The sequence below is a fragment of the Ursus arctos genome, unplaced genomic scaffold (genome assembly GCF_023065955.2).
Source record: "Ursus arctos isolate Adak ecotype North America unplaced genomic scaffold, UrsArc2.0 scaffold_36, whole genome shotgun sequence".
Classification (NCBI taxonomy): Eukaryota; Metazoa; Chordata; class Mammalia; order Carnivora; family Ursidae; genus Ursus; species Ursus arctos.
Genome location: NW_026623050.1, coordinates 6089587 through 6110043, shown reverse-complemented (window position 1 = coordinate 6110043; position 20457 = coordinate 6089587). Strand labels below are relative to the sequence as shown.

The following is a 20457-nucleotide window of genomic DNA, read 5'->3' as shown; positions in this document are numbered from 1 at the left end:
TAGAATGGAATTCTAAAAAATATTCAATGCAGGGACACATGGTTGGCTCAGTCAAGTGGCTGCCTTCGGCTCAAGTCATGATCCCAGGGTCCTGGGATTGAGTCCTTCATTGGGCTCCTTGCTCAGCAGGGAGCCTGCTTCTCCCTCTGCCTGCCACTTTCCCTGCTTGTTCTCGCTCGCTCTCTGACAAATAAATAAAATCTTTAAAAAAAAATAAAATAAAAAAATATCCAATCCAAAATTAGTAAGATAAAGAAGAAAAAAGGAGTGAAAAATGGATGGGACAAATAGGAGACAACTGACAAGATGGCAGATTTTACTCCAACCATATCAGTATTTACATTAAATGTAAATAATCTAAACACAAATTAAAAGAGATTGTCCAATCAGTTAAGGAAGTAAGGGCCAACTCTTTGCTGTCTATAGGAAAGCCACTTTAAGTAAAAAGGCTAAAAATCATTCCTATTATCATCTGGCATGTTAATTAGAAGCATTTACTAATATTCTTTTTACATAATTCTTTTAACCTAAGAGACTCTGTTCTTGGTTATTTTTTTGGCTGCAAACTGAAGCAAAGAAGAAATTTAAAATTGCATTCTACACAAAGTAGTTGTCTGTTCTGTTTCTTCTATTATGGAATAGTCTGACCTAATTTGCTTGACTTTGCTCTTACATTGCATGGTGTTTGCTGAGTGTAAACATTCCACTGTAATCTTTCTAACCCTTGCTCATTCACGTTGGCCTCTCTCTTGGCAGTCTGTTGTCTTAGGATTTTTCTTATAATTTAACATTTACCTCCAGTGTTCATTTGCTTTTTTTCAAGATTCAATTTTTAGAAGGTTCTGAGTGGTATGTTAGCCTTCTGTAAAAGCATGACCATGAATCTTTTTGCTGCTGTAAGTCTCTGGGGAATCTGATTGTTTTTAAAGAGTAGTTTATCTGTTTTCCCAGGAGGATTCCCCAAAGCATACTCTTTTCCAAGATATTTTTGAAATATTTCATTTTGGTTACTAGTCCCTTTAACACAGGATTGTTGCTCTCAAACATGTAAAGCCTGTGAACCACTTAAAAAGGACAGCCACCGTCAAAATTTTTTAGAGGCAAAATTTAGTTGGAAAAAAATTGCCTGGTTATTTCCTCAAGGTTTGTCAAGCACTGTCTATGGTAGTAGTTAACCGACAGGTCTGTGTCTTCAACGTCAGTTATTTTTATTTTTATTTATTTTTTTTTAAAAGATTTTATTTTTATTTATTCGACAGAGAGAGAGAAAGCCAGCGAGAGAGAGAACACAAGCAGGGGGAGTGGGAGAGGAAGAAGCAGGCTCATAGCGGAGGAGCCTGATGTGGGGCTCGATCCCGTAACACCGGGATCACGCCCTGAGCCGAAGGCAGATGCTTAACCGCTGTGCCACCCAGGCGCTCCAACGTCAGTTATTTTTAAGTAGCAAGTATATGTGTAGAGAGAAATCTTTATTTGTATTTTAGATTGGGAGGAATGATAGAGTAACAGTAGTCCCAGGGAAGGTAGGTGTGTCCCAGTGCCATTACCCTCCACCTCTTCTTCCCCTCTTGGTTGTGTGTGCTGTGAGTGTGTGCTGTGTTGCTGTGCCCGCAGCTTGGCCACAGTGGGCTGTTTCATGGTTGGATGGTTACCAGAGTTTAAGTCCTCTCTGTAAAACTTAAGTGAGGAAAGATGCTTCAGCAGGATTCTGATCTGTGCTCCAGTGGGAAAAGGCCAGGGGAAGAATCCCCCAAATCAGTGGAGCTTCAAGCACCTCATTATTGCTCAGTCTCTCACCTTGGTGACAGGAAAGGTGGAGGGGGCCTGAGGTGGTGGTATTGGTATAAACAGCTCTTACACTGAATAAATGTGTATATATTCACATTGCTGGTTTCTTCTCACCAAGGCAACATACCAATGTAAGGAAAGTTTGGGAGAGAATTTCCTGGAAGGAGCTGGCCTACTTACTTAAACACAGTGACTGTTTTTTTCTTTGTCTGGCAGTTAAGAGGTAGCTCTAGAATATCATATTGGGAGAGGACTCTTGACAATAAGTTACGTGAACATCGGAGGCACTGAGGCAGGTCCTTGCAGTGACTGGCTGCAGCCCCGAGCCCTGTAGTTCCTTCCCTGGCTCTCTCACTCTCCTTCCAGGTGAGGCTGAGCTGAGGGCTCAGTGCATGAGAGCGCATTCTCTGAGCACGTGCTCAGGAGGCAGTCATGTCCTTGGGTCATGACTGATTGACCCAATGGACCTGGCTCTCTCACCAGGTACAAGCTTTACCGGTAACGTAGGCTGCCCTGCTTATGCAAAGACTTGGACCCTGTGCGACTCTTGGGTGGGGACTACAGCCTCTGTTTAGAACTGGTGTTTCTGAAATTTCCTCCAGGAAAGTTGTTATTAAGTGCAGATTCTCGGTTCCATACCCCTTAACCGTGGTTATGTCTGGTTTGGTAATTCTGATGCACAGTGAGTTTGGGAACTACGGACTTAGAATATTCTCACATGATGGACATACTACCAAAGGTGTTATCTTACCAAAGGGACTTTTGATTACTATTTGTCTCCTGATTACAAATCCATTTATTCAGTAAATATTTACTGACTGTCTGTTCTGTGCCAAATACTGAGCAAGGCAGTGGAGCTGTAACAGTGAACAACACTGACATGGTTTTTGTCCTCATGAGATGAAGGGAAACAAGTAAACAAATCAGTAATTATGATAAGAGCTATGAAGACCCCAACAGGGCATCATAGAATGTCGTGGAGGGAGGAGCAGTGAGAATTTAAAATAAAAAGCTGGTTAAGGAAGGCCTCCCTGGGGAGGCAGCAGTTACATTAAGACCTAACTTAAAGGGAATCAGGCATATGAGGAGCATGTTATGCAGGATAAAAAACTTGTGCAAAGGCACTGGGACAGGCTCGACTTTGATCCTGTTTCAAGAATGGAAAGAAAGGCCAGAGTGGCTGGTGCCTAGTTAGCCCAGGCAAGAGAGGAGTGAGATTAGGCAGGTAGGCACCAGATCATGTAGGCTTTTGAGGACCAAGACAGTGGTAACAGATTGAGAGGGAAGGGGAATCAGATATATTGTTGGAAATAGGAGTGTGAGATGGAAGAGAGGTCTAACATCAGACACACATGTGGGAGTCATTAGCATTTTGATGAAGAGCCACCTGAATGGGTCATCTTGCCTAGAGAGAGGATAGAGAACGGCCTCGTCAGGAAGATGAAGAGCAGCCAGCACATGAGAGAGTGGGGGGGTAGGAGGAAAACCAGGAGATTATAGGCCTGTGGAAGCCGCAATAGGAGAATGCTCAAAGATGTGTCATTGCATCATTGCTGCTGAAGGTCTAGCACAGTACGATCCTGCATGGTTGCTGCTAGCTGCCAGCGCTGTTGAGGACTTTCAGATGTGACTAGTGCAGATTGAAATGTGTTGGGGGTATAAAACAAAATGAGGGCCCCTGGGTGGCTCAGTCAGGTAAGCGTCTGCCTTCAGCTCAGGTCATGATCTCAGGGTCCTGGGATCGAGTCCTGCATCGGGCTCCCTGCTGAGCCACCCAGGCGTCCCTCGTCAGTACTTTAAAAAGTAATGATTACATGTTTGGGGCGCCTGGGTAGCACAGCGGTTAAGCGTCCACCTTCGGCTCAGGGCGTGATCCCGGCGTTCTGGGATCGAGCCCCACATCAGGCTCCTCCGCTAGGAGCCTGCTTCTTCCTCTCCCACTCTCCCTGCTTGTGTTCCCTCTCTCGCTGGCTGTCTCTCTCTCTGTCAAATAAATAAATAAAATCTTAAAAAAAAAAAAGTAATGATTACATGTTGAAACAATGTTTGTGATATATTGGACTAAATAAAGTATACTTTTAAAAATTTCACCTGCTTCTTAATTCTGCAAAATATGACTGCTAGAAAATTTTAATTACACGTGTGGCTTGCGTCATATTTCTCTTGCAGAGTTTGGTGGCGTGTGGGGGTCATTTGCAAACTTGGTAAGAGTAGACTGCCTGAGATTAAGTAACACCTAGAAAATTCTTTAAACTCAAATGAGACTGAGTCATCATCTAATACTGTTATGTCTAAATCTAAATAATGAAACTCACCACCAAAAAGCCTTCTAGACTTTTTGATGTGTACATAAGTGATTTAATACTTTCACATAAATTGACAATAGAATATGTAAGTATTTACATGAAATCCTTTGAAATCAACTCTCAAATGTGGTTTTTCGATCTTTTTTTAACCTGTTCCTTTCTTTCCTTTTTTTGTCCTCTTCCTTTCTTTTCATTTAATTTTTTATTTTTAATTTAAAAAACTTTTTTATTTTAAATTTTTTTTTGCATATCTGGCCAGGAAACTTCATGGTGTTATGGTCAACTTGCCGCACAACCGTGTTCAAATCTGTCACCAACAGGTTCATTAAAAACCTGGCCTGCTCCGGGATTTGTGCCAGCCTGGTCTGCGTGCCCTTTGACATCATCCTCAGCACCAGTCCTCACTGCTGCTGGTGGATCTACACCATGCTCTTCTGCAAGGTCGTCAAATTTTTGCACAAAGTCTTCTGCTCTGTGACTATTCTCAGCTTCCCTGCCATTGCCTTGGACAGGTAAGATCGGTTAGCAAGGGGTTCAACTTTTTTTTTTTTCTTTCTCAAGTGCATTGAAAAATTAGCATCACAAAGCTAAGAGTGACTCGTCAGTGTTCCACACGCTGCTTTGTAGTCCACTTCTGGTCAACAGAAGGAGAATGAATGTCTGAAACAGATGCCTCACGAAGACCTGTTGATTTCACGGCAGCTACGGGAAATAGGACTTTGGGAAAAGATGTGGCGTGGAGGGGTGTTTACGCCATGAGGTTGCTGGGGCAGGTGGATCGTGATGTAGCTTCAGCTTGGTTGGAATTGGTGGTATTTGTGTTGCTATTTGTAGCAGATTGCTCATCTGATTGATAACGCTGCAATTAGTGCTTTTTGATGTAGGCCGAAAACATTTCCAGAAGAACAAGGGGACAATTCAGTGGTTATTTAAGAAATGATTAGACAGCCCGGTTGGACCTGGCAAGGTAATACCAGAATTCCTTTGGAGGATTGATTTCCAAGACTTTATGTTGTGGTGGTGGTGGTTTTCTCTTCCCATCCTCTTTAAAAGGGTATTTACTTGGAAATGAATCATATCTCAGCTACTGCCATCGAACATAATTGGATCAAATTTATCAGGGTCAAGTGTAAAGATCTCAGTAATCAACAGCTTCCTGCCTTCTCCTTTTGTTGTGAGCACGTCATGAATACAGTTTGAGATAATAATACATTTTAGAGAATAGAACTAAATAAGCAAACAAGAGCTGACAGGTGTTTTGCATCCATGAGTACTTTTGATTTCAAGATTGATAGAGAGGAAAAGTTGCTGAGAAGAAAGTGCTGGCTCTTCTGACTTTATCCTCATTGATACATTTAACCGGATTTTAGATGAATTTGGAATTTTTAATCTCTTTATCCGTTCAAAACATACTTGATACCTTAATGACATATGAGGGCGTGGATTGCAGAGCCAATGTGTGGCGTCACTTCAGCCACAGGCCTGGAACTCTGATTTTATCAGCTGCCCAGGGTCACCTGCATGGAAGGACACAGAGGCCCACAAAGTCCCCAGCCTACTAGGAGGAGTCATTGACTTCATGGTTAAGAGAGGGGAGCCTGGAGCCTCAAGTTGGCTGTAAGCCCTACCCACACACTGCTTTTGTGCTGGGTTGCTTTGGGCAAAGTGGCTTAACCTTTCTGAGCCTAAGGTTCCTCTGCGATAAGAAAAATTAAATGAATTATTTATGGCCTGTGCTTGGATAGGCCGCATCAGTATTTGTCTGTCTTTCTCTACGTTTCTCTTTTGATTGGCCCATTTTCCTTAGATACATTGTCTGCAAACACTCTACCATCAAATCTGGCTAGGAGCCACTCTGGCTCTTGGGGAGTTTCTCACTAAAAATTCATCTAATGTCCACAATAGCTAAATCGTGGAAGGAGCCGAGATGCCCTTCAACAGATGACTGGATTAAGAAGTTGTGGTCCATATATACAATGGAATATTACTCAGCTATCAGAAAGAACGAGTTCTCAACATTTGCTACAACATGGACGGCACTGGAGGAGATAATGCTAAGTGAAATAAGTCAATCAGCGAAAGACAACTATCATATGATTTCTCTCATCTATGGAACATAAGAACTAGGATGATCGGTAGGGGAAGAAAGGGATAAAGAAACGGGGGGTAATCAGAAGGGGGAATGAAACATGAGAGACTATGGACTATGAGAAACAAACTGAGGGCCTCAGAGGGGAGGGGGGTGGGGGAATGGGATAGACCGGTGATGGGTAGTAAGGAGGGCACGTATTACATGGCGCACTGGGTGTTATACACAACTAATGAATCATCGAGCCTTACATCGGAAACCGGGGATGTACTGTATGGTGACTAACATAATATAATAAAAAATCATTAAAAAAAAATTCATCATCTACAGGGGCAGGTAAAACAGGAGACAAAGCCAGGTGTCACTGGCTAGGTTGGGGTTTTGTGTCTGCATTCCTGTTCTTGGGGGTCGATAACTCAGCAGACGCAGCTGATAGTTACTTTGTGGGAATCTAGATTTAGTAGGCAGGACTTTCTGTTTTCTTAGAAGAGACATCAGAAATCTGGAGTTTTGCCATTTTTATTTATTTTTTATTTATTTTTAAAGATTTTGTTGTTTAAATGATCTCTACACCCAACATGGGGCTCAAACTCACAACCCCGAGAACAAGAGTCACACACACTACCTACGAGCCAGCCAGGCGCCCTGAATTTTATTGTTTTTAAATGTTGGTGGCTAATTTTCATTCAAAAAAGATTACGTGGGTCACTCAATCCCTTTAACAAGCTGAATGTGCTCCATGCGATGCCATTTTGCGGCATGTGTCTTTTTCGTGCTTGGCAAGAGGTCCTTGAATACCTGGAAAGTGCACTTGCACCCTGAGAAGAGACCTCCTGCTCATTTACAGTCATTCTCCCCCCCCCCCCCCCCCGAGATCTAGGCAACCGCTAATCTACTCTCTGTCTTTGTATGTTTGCTGGGGGGCGGGGGACATTGCATATTGTGGAATCACGCACTGTTCTTTTGCGGCCGCCTTCTTTGACTCAGCTTCACGTTTTCAAGGTTTATCCGTGCCCGAGCATCGGTGCTTCATCCCTTTTTTCCCCAGTTCTGTTGAGATACAATTGACATACAGCAGTGTGTAAGTTTCAGGTATACAGCAAAATGACTGGACTTACATACAGTGTGGAAGGACTACTGGAGTAAGTTTAGTTAACATCCATCATCTGATACAGATAGGAAAAAAAATTTTTTTTTCTTACGATGAGAACTCTTAGGATTTACTCTTAAAAGTTTGCTCCATTCCTTTTTTATTACTGAATAATAATTCCATTGTATGGTTATACCATATTTTGTTCGCCCATTTACTGGTTGACATTTGGGTTGTTTCCACTTTCGGGCTCTGGTGAATAATGCTTCCGTGAATCCTGAAGGATTCTTACAACAGGATGCAACAACTGTGGGGACACATTATTCTGACCCATTCGCTACCATACCGTGATGCAATGCAGTAATCCCCGTGGGTGGTTTCTGGGCCCTCAGTCTTAGACAAGGAAATACGTAAATGATAAGAAATCCTTATTTTCTTTCCAGCGGAAAATCGATTGTATTTTTGCTATCATTAAAAAAAAAGTAAATACGTCTTTTTAGTAGAAAACAAAGGCTGGTAAAAAAAAAAAAGTCTTATTTTATTCTGCAGGGAAACCAATTACTGGCAGACGTAGGGTGGTGGACATGAAGGTGAAGGGAAGACCATCCTTTCTCTCACTTCTTTCTCGGATACTCGTTTGCTGGCTCCCGAGTCAGTGAGTTCGTTGGGAGGCCACTTCCTGCATCATCTTCTAGAGATGTAAACATTGACAGAATGATTTCTGATGAGCCCGTGTGCTTTTCCAGGACATAGTGGAAGCGTCGTTTTGTTACCTGTCAGTGACGAATGGGAATGTATTCATGTGTGGGTGTAGCACCTTGGCATTGGATTTTTTTTTTTTTTGACATTGGATTAAGGAGTTGTGATTAGGAAAGTGTATCTATATTCAGAGGGAAAAAAAAAATTGAGAGCATGCATAACCTATGAACTTCTTTCTCTTTTTTTCCCTCCCAGAAAGAGATCTAGGACACATTTCTCCACGTTCCATCCATTCCTGATCATCCATGGTCATGTTGTGCTTCCATCGTATCTCCCTCAGCCTGGAACATTCTCCCCCAGCTTGTCCCCTGCCAGACTCCACCACGGAGTGCCACCTTCTGTTGACGTTTTTCGAGGTGCTCCTTTTCCGGTCCCTCCTTTGTGCGTTCCTCTAGAAGAGCCATCATCTCCTTGGTTATAACTGCTTGCTTGCATGCCTTCTCCCCCTTGGAGTTCAGAGATGTTCCTGTGTCTTTTCATCTTTGTAACCCAGTGCCTGGTGCAGTACCTGGCACAGATATCATGACAGGAGGGCACGCTTGCTTCCCTGGCCCTGTGAGTGATGAACGTTAATAGAATTGTGAGGTCGATTCCAGCTTTAGCTGACCGCGGAGATGTGCGCTCACCATAGTTCTGATGGCTAGTGACAGCCCTTTCATGACAGATGTGGTTCCTGTGGTCTGAAGAATTACTCAGTTTCCCTAAGTCATTGGTCATATTGAAACAAGGTGCTTTTGGAATTCTGATTACAGAATAATCAAGTGAAAGCTTGAAGGAAGAAAGGCCTGATCTGATTTTAGCCAACATCTAATCATGAGACATTGTAGACTTACTAATTGATTGCTAGGGTTACTGAGTGGTCATCATGGGAACAACGGCTATTGAGCAGACATCATTTTTGTATTTTTTTTTTAAAGACTTTATTTATTAATTTGACAGAGAGAGACAGCCAGCGAGAGAGGGAACACAGCAGGGGAGTGGGAGAGGAAGAAGCAGGCTCCAAGCGGAGGAGCCTGATGTGGGGCTCGATCCCAGAACGCCGGGATCACGCCCTGAGCCAAAGGCAGACGCTTAACGACTGCACCACCCAGGCGCCCCCATTTTTGTATTTTGAATTGATTTTGTGCAAGGACCTTGTCAGAGTCCGTCCTTCACACGGGGTGCCTCTGCCCCGAGCAGCTGTGAATGCTAATGCTATCCATGCGTGCATTATGGCACGAGTCTGCTTTAGACATGTGTGTAGACAAATTTCTTTCCATCAGCGCCTTTGCTCTAGCCCATGTAAAATTTTTTTACGAGTTACCCTTTACCCTTAAATTGAAAAATCGATGTCTTTACAGCAGGTGGAGACATCCTTTGTATCAAGGGCACTCCTTGGGATCTGACGCTGGTGGCAATATTTATAAAGTTAGCTATGAAATGCAGTTATTCACTTATTTTCCTGATAGTCTTGAGAGTCCCGTACGACAGGGTTCTTCTCTGCTCATTTGAAAAGGTCTTTTTAAAATAATTTTGTGGCCTAGTAATGCTTCTATTGTACAGCAAAGTCCTCAAAACTTAAGGTCTAGCTTCCTAATTCCCTGGTGATTCCCTCCGTCTGAAGCAGAATAAAAGAACCTGACCCATTCTCCCCTCCCCCCCCCCCCCCCCCCCCGCCTTTTGGTGATACAGAGCCCGCGCATTTAAACTGTATTTTCTCCTGTGACATGAAGTTTGCTTGTGCATTTTCAGGTACTACTCAGTCCTTTATCCACTGGAGAGAAAAATATCTGATGCCAAGTCCCGTGAACTGGTGATGTATATCTGGGCCCACGCAGTGGTGGCCAGCGTGCCCGTGTTTGCAGTGACCAATGTGGCCGACATCTATGCCACGTCCACCTGCACCGAAGTCTGGAGCAACTCGCTGGGCCACCTGGTGTACGTGCTGACCTATAACGTCACTACGGTCATCGTGCCTGTGGCCGTGGTCTTCCTCTTCTTGATACTCATCCGCCGGGCGCTGAGCGCCAGCCAGAAGAAGAAGGTGATCATCGCGGCCCTGCGGACCCCGCAGAACACCATCTCTATCCCCTATGCGTCCCAGCGCGAGGCGGAGCTGCATGCCACGCTGCTCTCCATGGTGATGGTCTTCATCTTATGTAGCGTGCCCTACGCCACCCTGGTTGTCTACCAGACCGTGCTCAATGTCCCCGACACGTCTGTCTTTTTGCTGCTCACTGCCATTTGGCTGCCCAAGGTGTCTCTGTTGGCCAACCCTGTGCTCTTTCTTACTGTGAACAAGTCCGTCCGCAAGTGCTTGGTAGGGACGTTGGTACAGCTGCATCACCGCTACAGCCGCCGGAACGTGGTGAGCGCGGGGGGCGGGGTGGCCGACGCCAGCCTGGAGCCCAGCCTGCGCTCGGGCAGCCAGCTCCTGGAGATGTTCCACATCGGGCAGCAGCAGATCTTTAAGCCCACAGAGGATGAGGAAGAGAGCGAGGCCAAGTACACCGGCTCGGCTGACCTCCAGGCCAAGGAGATAGGCAGCCCCTGCCTGGAGGGAGAGCAGGGACCGCAGCGCGCACCTGTGGCCACTCTCCTGGGCGCCGTGGACTCGCTCTCCCAGGTGGCGCCAGGAGCGCCCGTGGAGCCTGAGACGCTGCCTGACAAGTACTCCCTGCAGTTTGGCTTTGGGCCTTTTGAGTTGCCGCCTCAGTGGCTTTCAGAGACCCGACACAGCAAGAAGCGGCTGCTTCCCCCCTTGGGGAACACCCCAGAGGAGCTTATTCAGACAAAGATGCCCAAGGTGGGCAGGGTGGAGCGGAAGGTGAGCAGGAACAATAAAGTGAGCATTTTTCCGAAGGTGGATTCCTAGTCAGGATCGTCGGGCTCCCACACGCCTGCCTTCCCTTCCCTTTGCAGGCCCCAGGATTTGTGGGACCTCACTGCCACCAAGTCCGGGTTGCCTCCTCCAGTGCGGGCCCAGTGCTTTTTGAATGAGAGGGAAATCTATAGAAGACCAATTGTCCTCTTTATTGAGGGAGTATATGTATTTATCTCCATGATCTGTGTCCTTAGCGAAGTGTGCGTTCCTCTCTGTGCAGACAAAAGCTGGGCAGTGTGCAATGGGTCTTGGGATGCGTACTCCATGTGCAGTTTCTGAGGACTCCTTGGTTCCTGGGCCCAGCAGAGAGTACAGGGAGAGAAGAACATCTAGGAGCTCGGAGGGAACAGAGGCACTCTAAAGGAAGCCCAAGATAATTATGGAGTGGTGTGGCCACAAGGAAAAGGCCTATTCGAGTGACTCAAATAGGACAGATATTTAAAAATGTTTCATATTGATCTGTATCTTCAGGGGAGATACGGAGTTGGCATTTGACACCTTTTCTCTGGAAGGCCTCATAGTATGACTCAGTTTCTCCTGAAGCTCTTCATCTCTTTCACTGGGATGTAGATGAAGAAAGGCACTTCTGCCCCCCCCTCCCCCGCCCCCGTTTGACAGACAAGGCAATGGATGTGCCCCGGGGGGGAGGGAGGAGATACTCTGTCTTGATTATCCTGACACTCTCCTGGCACCACTGAAAGCCTCAGAAAGCTTTGTCTGCAGTGTTGGTTGGAAAAGACTACAAATGTTTTACTGTGTCTTTCCCCCTTAAATTGCATTTTTTCAACCAGTGAGAGAGAAGCTAAGAGGTAGAGAAGAAAGAAATGTCCATAACCCATAGTCTCTTCTCTTCCAACGTTGATTTCATGTGAAAGGGGCTATGTCACCATCAGTAGGAGTGAAGTATGTTGAAAAAAAATTCTGCGAACTTTTGAAATTAAAAGGTAATTTTAAAATGCAGAGTTAGTGTAAATTGGGTCCTCTGGAAACATCGAGCAAAAAATACTTGATTAGGAAAGGTGATGCTGCCCAAAAGAGTGAGAGAAGTCAAAGATGGCTTCCTTCTGATGAGGGCTTCAGATGCCAGGTGTGGCCAGCCTCATTTTCAGTCTCTTTTTGCAACTATGGTTCTCCCTTCATTTTGGACACAAAGGAGGAAGAGGACAGGAAGAAAGATTTAATCATTTAAAAATGCCGAGGCAGCACCTAGCCCAGGGGAGCCCTTCACTTCCTCTTTTCTGGTAAAGTTTTAGCAGGAATCAGAGTGGCTAGAGGAGGAAGATAGTGTCCTCAACAGATTAGCCTCCTGGGGCTGGGGTGGGGGCTCTCAAGCAATTCCAGTCCACTTTGGGGTGGATCTCACCAGGCTAAACTCAAACCATTGATGACACTTCACTTTTAATGACGGCAAAACAGGGGCCCACTCCACTCTTCTCTCTAGGACATTTTGTTCTTTTTAGTAGTGTGTTGGGGGGTGGGGGGCAATCCAGTGCCTTGAACAAGCTTGAATGAAAGTGGTCATTCTCACGGGCAAACTTCCTTCCGCATCCCAAAGGCAGTGGTCCTCGTGGATCACTTCCTTTAACCGCACTGGCCTGTTGTCCCTCCGAGGAAGCTCAGACTATGTTCAGGGAGTTTCCTTTTCCTGTTCTCTTCCTGGGTGTGGTGTCTTGTGATTCCAGAATATGAACTCAAAGTCCCTTCCCCAAGAGAGGGAAAGCCTTTCTCTTTGCGTTGTGTCTCCTTGCAGTGTTGTGTGCTCTCAGCACAAATGGGGGACTGCCATACCCTCTCTTGGCGTCCCCCGCCTCCTGGGCCCTTCGTGCATGCCATCTGTGGCTCTGTGCCCTGATAGTTCACTGTGGCCCTTCAAGCTTATCTTCCAGAACCTTCATAATTGTTACAACGTTCCTCCAGGGGAAACATCATCTGTCAGAAATTGTGTCTACTTCAGAAGAACCTGTCAAACGTAGCCACTTTGGTGTTGTTCTGAAAATATATGTGTACATCTTAATACATTCTGGGGAGGCAGAATTTGGGAGTTATTTCTTACGTATGTTTGAAGCGGATGGATGACTTCTAACACGTCATTGCCAGGTGTATTTCTCTAGTCTTTGAAGAATTCCATTTTAATAAAAAACCGAAAAGCTGTTTCTGAACTCAAAAGTTGAATGAGCTTTGTTTTCTTGTTTCTTTCTTTCCCTCTCCAGTGGGCATATTAACGTAAACGCTGAATGTTGATTCAGTCAAAGTTACAGTGACGTTGGGAAGGTGGAGGAGAAGTAGAGGAGATGATTGTGCAGGAGAGCGATGTCCTCATCTACCCCTACGGGGTGCCAGTCATGTCCCAAGTGGATGATGCAAAACCAAGTAGAATACACCTACGTAGGAATAGGGAGATTTGTGACTGTGGCTGAAATGGTTGCAGGTCCCTGTCTCTGGGACTGTTTGGGGTGTTTGTTTTAAGCCTTTTTGTTATATTTTAAAACAATCCTCACGTATTTTGTGGCACGCCCTCAGACTAAACAAAAGAAAATAGAAGAAACCATAAGCATCATTAAAGGGAATTGAGAAAAAAGACAGTTCAGGCTTTCAGAGTCAGAGTAACCAGTGGCTTTCTGCTGATAGGTTGAAATAATGTCAGTTTGCTCAGATAATTCCTTTCGTTCAGATAAGTTCTATGAACTGGGCAGTTACAGGCTGTTCTGAATTCCATATTCTCTCAGTAACCAAGAAGTAATATTTCTTTTTTCTTTTTTGGATTGTATTCACTAAAGTACTTTAAGAGTTATTACTACTTTTTTTTCTTTAAAGATTTTATTTATTTATTCGACAGAGATAGAGACAGCCAGCGAGAGAGGGAACACAAGCAGGGGGAGTGGGAGAGGAAGAAGCAGGCTCATAGCGGAGGAGCCTGACGTGGGGCTCGATCCCATAACGCCGGGATCACGCCCTGAGCTGAAGGCAGACGCTTAACCGCTGTGCCACCCAGGCGCCCCAAGAGTTATTACTACTTTTAAGAGCGAGTTTAAGTAATGCTAGTTTGCGTCAGAAATTTAGAACCCACCTAATATTTCAGATTTATTAAAAAATACTGAGTTGAATGAATTCAACTATTCTGGAATTTGTTTATTTATAGTGTATATTCCCATCTACTTAAGACAATATCTGAAGTGAACCCAGTATAAGTACCTTTGCATTAACTACTTTGAGTCATTAGAATATTATCTAGAAGATCTCAGTGAGGTTTAACTTATAATACTCTCTGTCTTCAAGTTTATTCCCTCTTTAGCATTTGGCTTCTCAGTGCGTGCTTTGTACTTATATGTGATGTTTCCCTGGAGGGTATTCAAGCACAGCCCGCAGACTTTCTGTAGGCAATGATAGGCTCTCTATTCTGCAGCTGGGGAGACGAGAGGCACAGATGGCCACGTCATTAGCTCTCAGCGACGAAGCAAGTAGAGACAGAGCTAAAAACAGTACAGATGGCATTAAGGCTCGATTCTTTCTCTGCACCTTCCCAAGTACTGATGATTATTATAATCCACCGTTATTATGATTATTTTTGAATACCCGCTTGGCACATCATATTAAACTGGGGGCTGGATTAAAACACTTAATGCCCAACAGCTGTTTTTCTCAGTGTTATTCCTCAAATTTCCTTTAGCTCCGTGATTTCCTTAGTTTCATCGTGGAGTAATTGGGTGCAGAGTCAATGGTAAGAAGCTCGTGATGGAATGCCAAGACTGCGATCGTTCGGCTGAGAGTATTCACAGACGTCGTCTTCGGCCTCATGTCCTCCTTTTTATTTCTGCACCAAGGTGACCTTTCGTTTGATTCAAGAGTCACTGCCATCAAATCACTCTCAGCCATCGCCCACACTCCCGCAGGGACACTCGATACTGTTTTCTGCAGGTATCGGAAATGTTTACAAGATTCATTCGTTCAGAACAATAAATGTTATTGCATTTAATAATTCTATTATAGTGGAGTAGAAAATACTTAAGCTCCGGTTCCTGCCCTCCAGGTGGCTTGGGGGAGAGAAGCAAGTCTCTGTAAGAGACAGATAGCAGTGAATGCTCACGTGCTAACAGGAGGTGCCGAAGGAAAGTGAAAATTACGTTGCACTGAGTGTGTGCGTCTTCCTCAGAGGTTTTATTCCATGGATGGCAAGGTTTTTCTTTAAATTCAGGAAATGTCTCTCTCCATAAAATGCCCATTTACTTCGCATAGTCACTTAGAATATAGAGGATCTTAACCTGCTTACAATAAGAAATTGAGGCCTAGGAGATTGATTTTTTCTTTTCTTTTTTTTTTTTTTAAGATTTTATTTATTTTTTTTTTGTGAGGGAGAGAGAAGAGCAACAGAGTGAGCACAAGTAGGGGGAACGAGCAAAGGGAGCAAATTCCCTGCTGAGCATGGAGCCCAATGCTGGACTGGATCCCAGCACCCTGGGATCATGACCTGAGCCAAAGTCAGACACTTACGACTGAGCCGCCCAGGCGCCCGATTTTTTTCAAGACCTCGGACTGGAACTCAAGGTTTTTTTTAAAAAAGATTTTATTTATTTATTTGAGCGAGAGAGCAGAAGTGGGGGGGAGCGGCAAAGGGGGAGGGTGAAACAGCCTGCCCACTGAGCAGGGAGCCCGATGCGGGGCTGGACTTGGGGCTCGATCCCAGAACCCTGAGATCATGACCTAAGCTGAGGGCAGATGGTTAACCAGCTGAGCCACCCAGAAGCCTTAGAATTCATGATTTAAAAAAAATGCCTAATCCATAGCAAGATGTGGGAAGTGGAAACCAGTGCTTTTAAATGTCTTTTTCATAATGAAATGTAAATAATTCAGTAGACAGCCAGTTGAGAGGATGAAGAAATATTTTCCTAAGGCTTTCGATTTTCCTATCTGCTCTTTAGTGCAGACAGGTAACTACGGCTGGGCACTCAGAAATCCCCCTTACTGCTGACACTTACTGTCTCAAAGGAGTGGAGGTGAGGAGTTGGTAGGGATTCATGGGACCACCTAGCCCCTCCCCTGGCAAGACGACTAGATGGGAGAAGAGAAAGGCTGAAAATCTCACTTGCCCGGAAATAGTTTGCTGGAGGATTTAACTTAGTACGTGACCAGTGAAAGGTAGACAAATGAACACATGAATGCAGGTGTTCCACCTGAGTCCAAAGATCCCCCCAAATTTGGGCCAAGGTAACAATCTCTAGATTCAGAACAAAAAACAGTTGGCAATTTTCATAAAAATACCAAGCCATCTGCAGCAAAGCATGTCCGGTAAGTGAGCATTTAATAGTTGATGACTGTGAACCGGACCTGATAACTCGTCTTTCTTCCATTGTCCAGTACAGACGGGAAGGCTGCTTTTATTTGAAATAAAAATACTCATTAACAACTGCAGTGAAACCTTCAATATAGAATCCCAAGAACGTTTTCATTTCTCTATTTCTACAAAGTAAGGAAAAGTGCTCAGGCGTTACCTCCCCACTAATCACTAGAGGGACCGGTAAACTGAAGCCTGCAGAAGTGAAGGGCCTTGTCTTTATGATGCCAAGAGCAGAGGGGGAGGCGAATCCAGATCTAATAAAACCTAAGTCAGTTTTCAGTTCATTCAGTTGCTTCATGCTATGAAAATAGGGCACACCTATTGTCGTTTTCTTTGTTTAATCTTTGCTTGTAGATTGCAGAGGACAAGACTGAGGACTGTTAACTGTTGCCCAGATGTTTCTAAACAGGAAGTTCTGGCTGTCCAGCCTGTCGAGCAGGTGTCTTTTATGGTGGTGAGGATACTGTTGTAGTTCAGACTGGGACACACGAGCAGGTGGTTTCCAGAAGGAGCCAAGCCTACTTAGATTGGGTGATCACAGAGTCTCAGAGCTGAAAGCAAGCTTAGAAACCTTTATCCAGCCCTTATTTTACTAGACAAACAGCTTGAGGGATGTCAAAAGACCAGGCCCAGGTCAACTCTTGGCAGAGCCCTGATGAGAAACCAGGGATGCATAATTTTAAAATGGTTTTATGTGTCAATGTATGAGTTATATAACAAGGTATGAATTACATAACATTTTGAGCCAAATTAGAATATTAATTCCAGTTTGTTACGATAAAATGAAGGGAAAAGAAATCAACTTCTGTTAAATAAGGAGTTTGGATGATCAAAGAAGAAAGAGGTTTAACAAGAAAGCCAAGGGTGGCTCAGTCGGTTAAGTGTCAGCCTTTGGCTTCGGTCATGATCCCAGCGTCCTGGGATGGAGCCCCATGTCCAGCTCCAGCGGGGAGCCTGCTTCTCCCTCTCCCTCTGCCTGCTGCTCCCCCTGCTTGTGCTCTCTCTCTGTCAAGTAAATGAAATCTTAAAGAAAAAAAAAATCAGGAAAGCCAGTAGTCATCAAAATATTGTACTTCCTACTGTAATAAACACCTTCTATGTTCAGATGGAAACAGTACTTTGAGTTTGGGCTAAGAAAACAGATGTGTTAGAAGGAAGTGAGATGTTAAGCAGTTCAGGATGGCAGCCTAGCTGCTGACTGATGAACAACGCCCTGTGCTGTTTACCTTCTTCTTCTCTATCTTGGAGACCCTAACCCTGAGAAAAATGAATTTCTCTATGTTGCTGCTTAAGACCCTTGAAGTTTGATTTGAATTCATTTCTTTTTTTTTTTTTTTAAGATTTTATTTATTTATTTGACAGAGAGCCAGCCAGTGAGAGAGGGAACACAGCAGGGGAGTGGGAGAGGAAGAAGCAGGCTCCTAGCGGAGGAGCCCGATGTGGGGCTCGATCCCAGAACGCCGGGATCACGCCCTGAGCCAAAGGCAGACGCTTAACGACTGCACTGCCCGGGTGCCCCTGAATTCATTTCTAATACGCTATGTGAATCACTTTTAGCTGTCTTTTGTGTTAACATAAAGTTTTTTTTATATAATTCAGATACTAAAAAAAAAAAGCATTTTAGTATACAGATCAGGCGTCCCAAATTAAAACAAAAAAACCAAGGGGCACCTGGGTGGCTCAGTCATTAAGCATCTGCCTTCAGCTCAGGGCATGATCCCAGAGTCCTGGGATCGAGCCCCACATCAGGCTCCTCTGCTGGGAGCCTGCTTCTTCCTCTCCCATTCCCCCTGCTTGTGTTCCCTCACTCGCTGGCTGTTTCTCTCTCTCTGTCAAATAAATAAATAAAATCTTAAAAATAAATAAATAAATAAAACAAAAAAACCCAAAACCAAAACCCTACCCGATCAGAGAAAAACTAGTTCAGTACAGAAGTTATGGTTTGGAATCCAAGGAGAAGCATGAAGCATGACACTCAGTGCCTGGACAGAGTTCAGAAACAGTGGGTTTCAGCCCAGGATTGATTGCTGCAGTGAAATTGCTAAACTTGTCTTCAGCCGTTATCCACAAGCAGTGTCTCATCCATTCCTCTGGCCCAGGCGACAGGCCGCAGGCCACGAGTCGAGCAGTGTCATCTCAACTGGCATCCAGCAATGGAAACTGCAGCAGCCCTCGGGGAATGTTCTGGCAACTCTTTAACTCTTTATAGATGCAGAATTGCTACAGGTGACCCAACTTTGGAGCCAGCACTGTAACTAGAGTGACTGCCAGGGAGTTCTCTGAGAAGGGAAATAGATTTCTCCCTTGCTGGTGAATGACTCACTTGGCAGAGCTTCTCTCTTGATGGCAGACTGAGATGACCACTCCTCCCCCTGCTCCAAAAAAAAAAAAAAATTCATTATGGATTTTAGAAGATAACTTCTTTTTTTATTTACTATCTTTTAAAAAACAATCCTCTGTTAGCTTCCGGGTGATAAGCGGAAGGCTGCACTGTGCGTGTGTGGCTTTTATGCTTCTCTGTCTCCTGGCGTAGTTTGGTTCCCCCCGCCAACACTGAAATTCCTATCGCCGGGACAAGTTAAACAAGGTCATATGACAATGCCTGGGCTAACTCCTTTCAAGGGGTATCGTTGTGTGCTCGGGCTAACAGATACTGAAAAGTGGCAAATTTGTTCTCCCCTCAGTGTTTTACAGGGGGAACATTCTCTGGCTAGCACTCGATTCTGCGCAGCACTCCACAGTAGACAGGAAGAGGGGAGAAAGGTTCAGAATCAAGGAAGTGGGATAGGAGAACATTTTCCAGTTTTTTCCATCACTATTTACAAAGGAGGTCCTGGGGGTCTCAGTGTCTTGCAGTTCCAGGGGCTCCATAGCGCCTTGCAGAGCAGTGGCCTCCTCACCATTTACTCTTTAAAACAGTCGGTGTTGTTAAGTTAGTGTTTTTCAAAGCATGCTCGTGCTGCTTCTGCACCAGAATCACCAAGGTATTTGTTAAAATGCAGATTCCTGCGCTTGACCCCAGACCTACTAAGTCACGGAATAGGGATGAAAATGAACATTGTAAGTAACCCATGAAATGATCCCTGTGAACCACAAAATCTGAGAACCCATTTTCAGCAGTTTCATTTCATAACTTTGAAGTACTAAAAAGTACTAAGAAAAGGGGGGCACCTGGGTGGCTCAATCTGTTAAGCGGCTGAGGTCATGATCCCAGGGTCATGGGGTGGAGCCCCCCCCCCCCCCCCCCCCCCGCATCGGGCTCCCTAGTGGGGAGCCTGCTTCTCCTTCTCCTCCTGCATCTGCTCTCACACTCCGGTGCTCTCTCTCAAATAAATAAAATCTTTTTTTAAAAAAATTACTGAACACACACTAAAAATGCATTTTACTTTGAAGAAAAATAGGGTTACCTGCTACAGAACTTGCTTTTTGTTCTTTAAGGCTTTATTTAATTTCCTGTTCATGCCTCTTGGTTATATGGATGGCACTGTGGCCATGCAGGATTTGGAGGGAGCGAGCTTGGTATAAAAGGGGCAAATGAAATAAAACATGGACTTCTTTTTAAGTCTACAGATTTTCTATAAATACAAATGTGTGAGAACGTCAGTCTTTAAAAGTGACCAATGGTTATTTGATATTTGGTATTTATAATATATACTAGGATATTTTAAAAAATTCATTTTGGTTTTTTGACATTTAATTTTCACTTTTCCAGTTCAAATGGCTCTTTAAAGATGGATCCAAGCACAGTTCAAACATACAGGATACTTGGTTTCAGTGGTTTCTGGAATCACACCTAAAATCTAAGGAAAGTGGGTTTGAGAGTTGTTTTTAACAAAAGACAATCAGCGCCATCTAGTGGATACAAATAACCTCTTTTTTTGAGTTCAGCCCAGTGAGGAGGTGAAGAGAGCAGGCTTTGGAGCTGGGGTGGAAATTCAGTACCAGTTAGTTTCTGAGTGACCTCAGAAGAATGACTTAACCTCTCTGTGCTCCCCGCTCCTCAACTCTAAATCCGCATGATAATAGCGCCGCCTCATAGGATGTTATGAAGTGAAGTGAGATGGTACATCTACAGCGTGTCCCAAACACTCAGTAAATGTTATTTTTTACTTACGCTAAGCCACAGACTCATGGGACGTGGCAGCTCTCCAGTGGCGTACGTTTTTAACTGCCCTCCAAAATAAGTGGCTATTTAGTTTAGCTCATAAAATCTGTAATACAAGGCTTCGT

The 20457-nt window shown here is 44.4% G+C and overlaps 1 protein-coding gene across 2 annotated transcripts in view; it reads left to right on the top strand.

Moving 5' to 3' along the window:
• GPR176 (G protein-coupled receptor 176) overlaps nucleotides 1-13055 on the top strand; it is a 122555-nt gene extending 109500 nt beyond the window's left edge. The window contains exons 2-4 of one of the 2 annotated variants that reach the window (XM_057306292.1): nucleotides 4354-4606; nucleotides 8228-8413; nucleotides 9764-13049. In XM_057306292.1, coding sequence (XP_057162275.1) covers nucleotides 4354-4606; nucleotides 8228-8413; nucleotides 9764-10886 — 1562 coding nt within the window. In that variant the 3' untranslated portion in view covers nucleotides 10887-13049. Of the gene's footprint in view, nucleotides 1-4353; nucleotides 4607-8227; nucleotides 8414-9763 lie in introns of both variants that reach the window. The other variant, XM_048218642.2, reaches the window with a different exon arrangement.
• Nucleotides 13056-20457: the final 7402 nt, after the last annotated feature.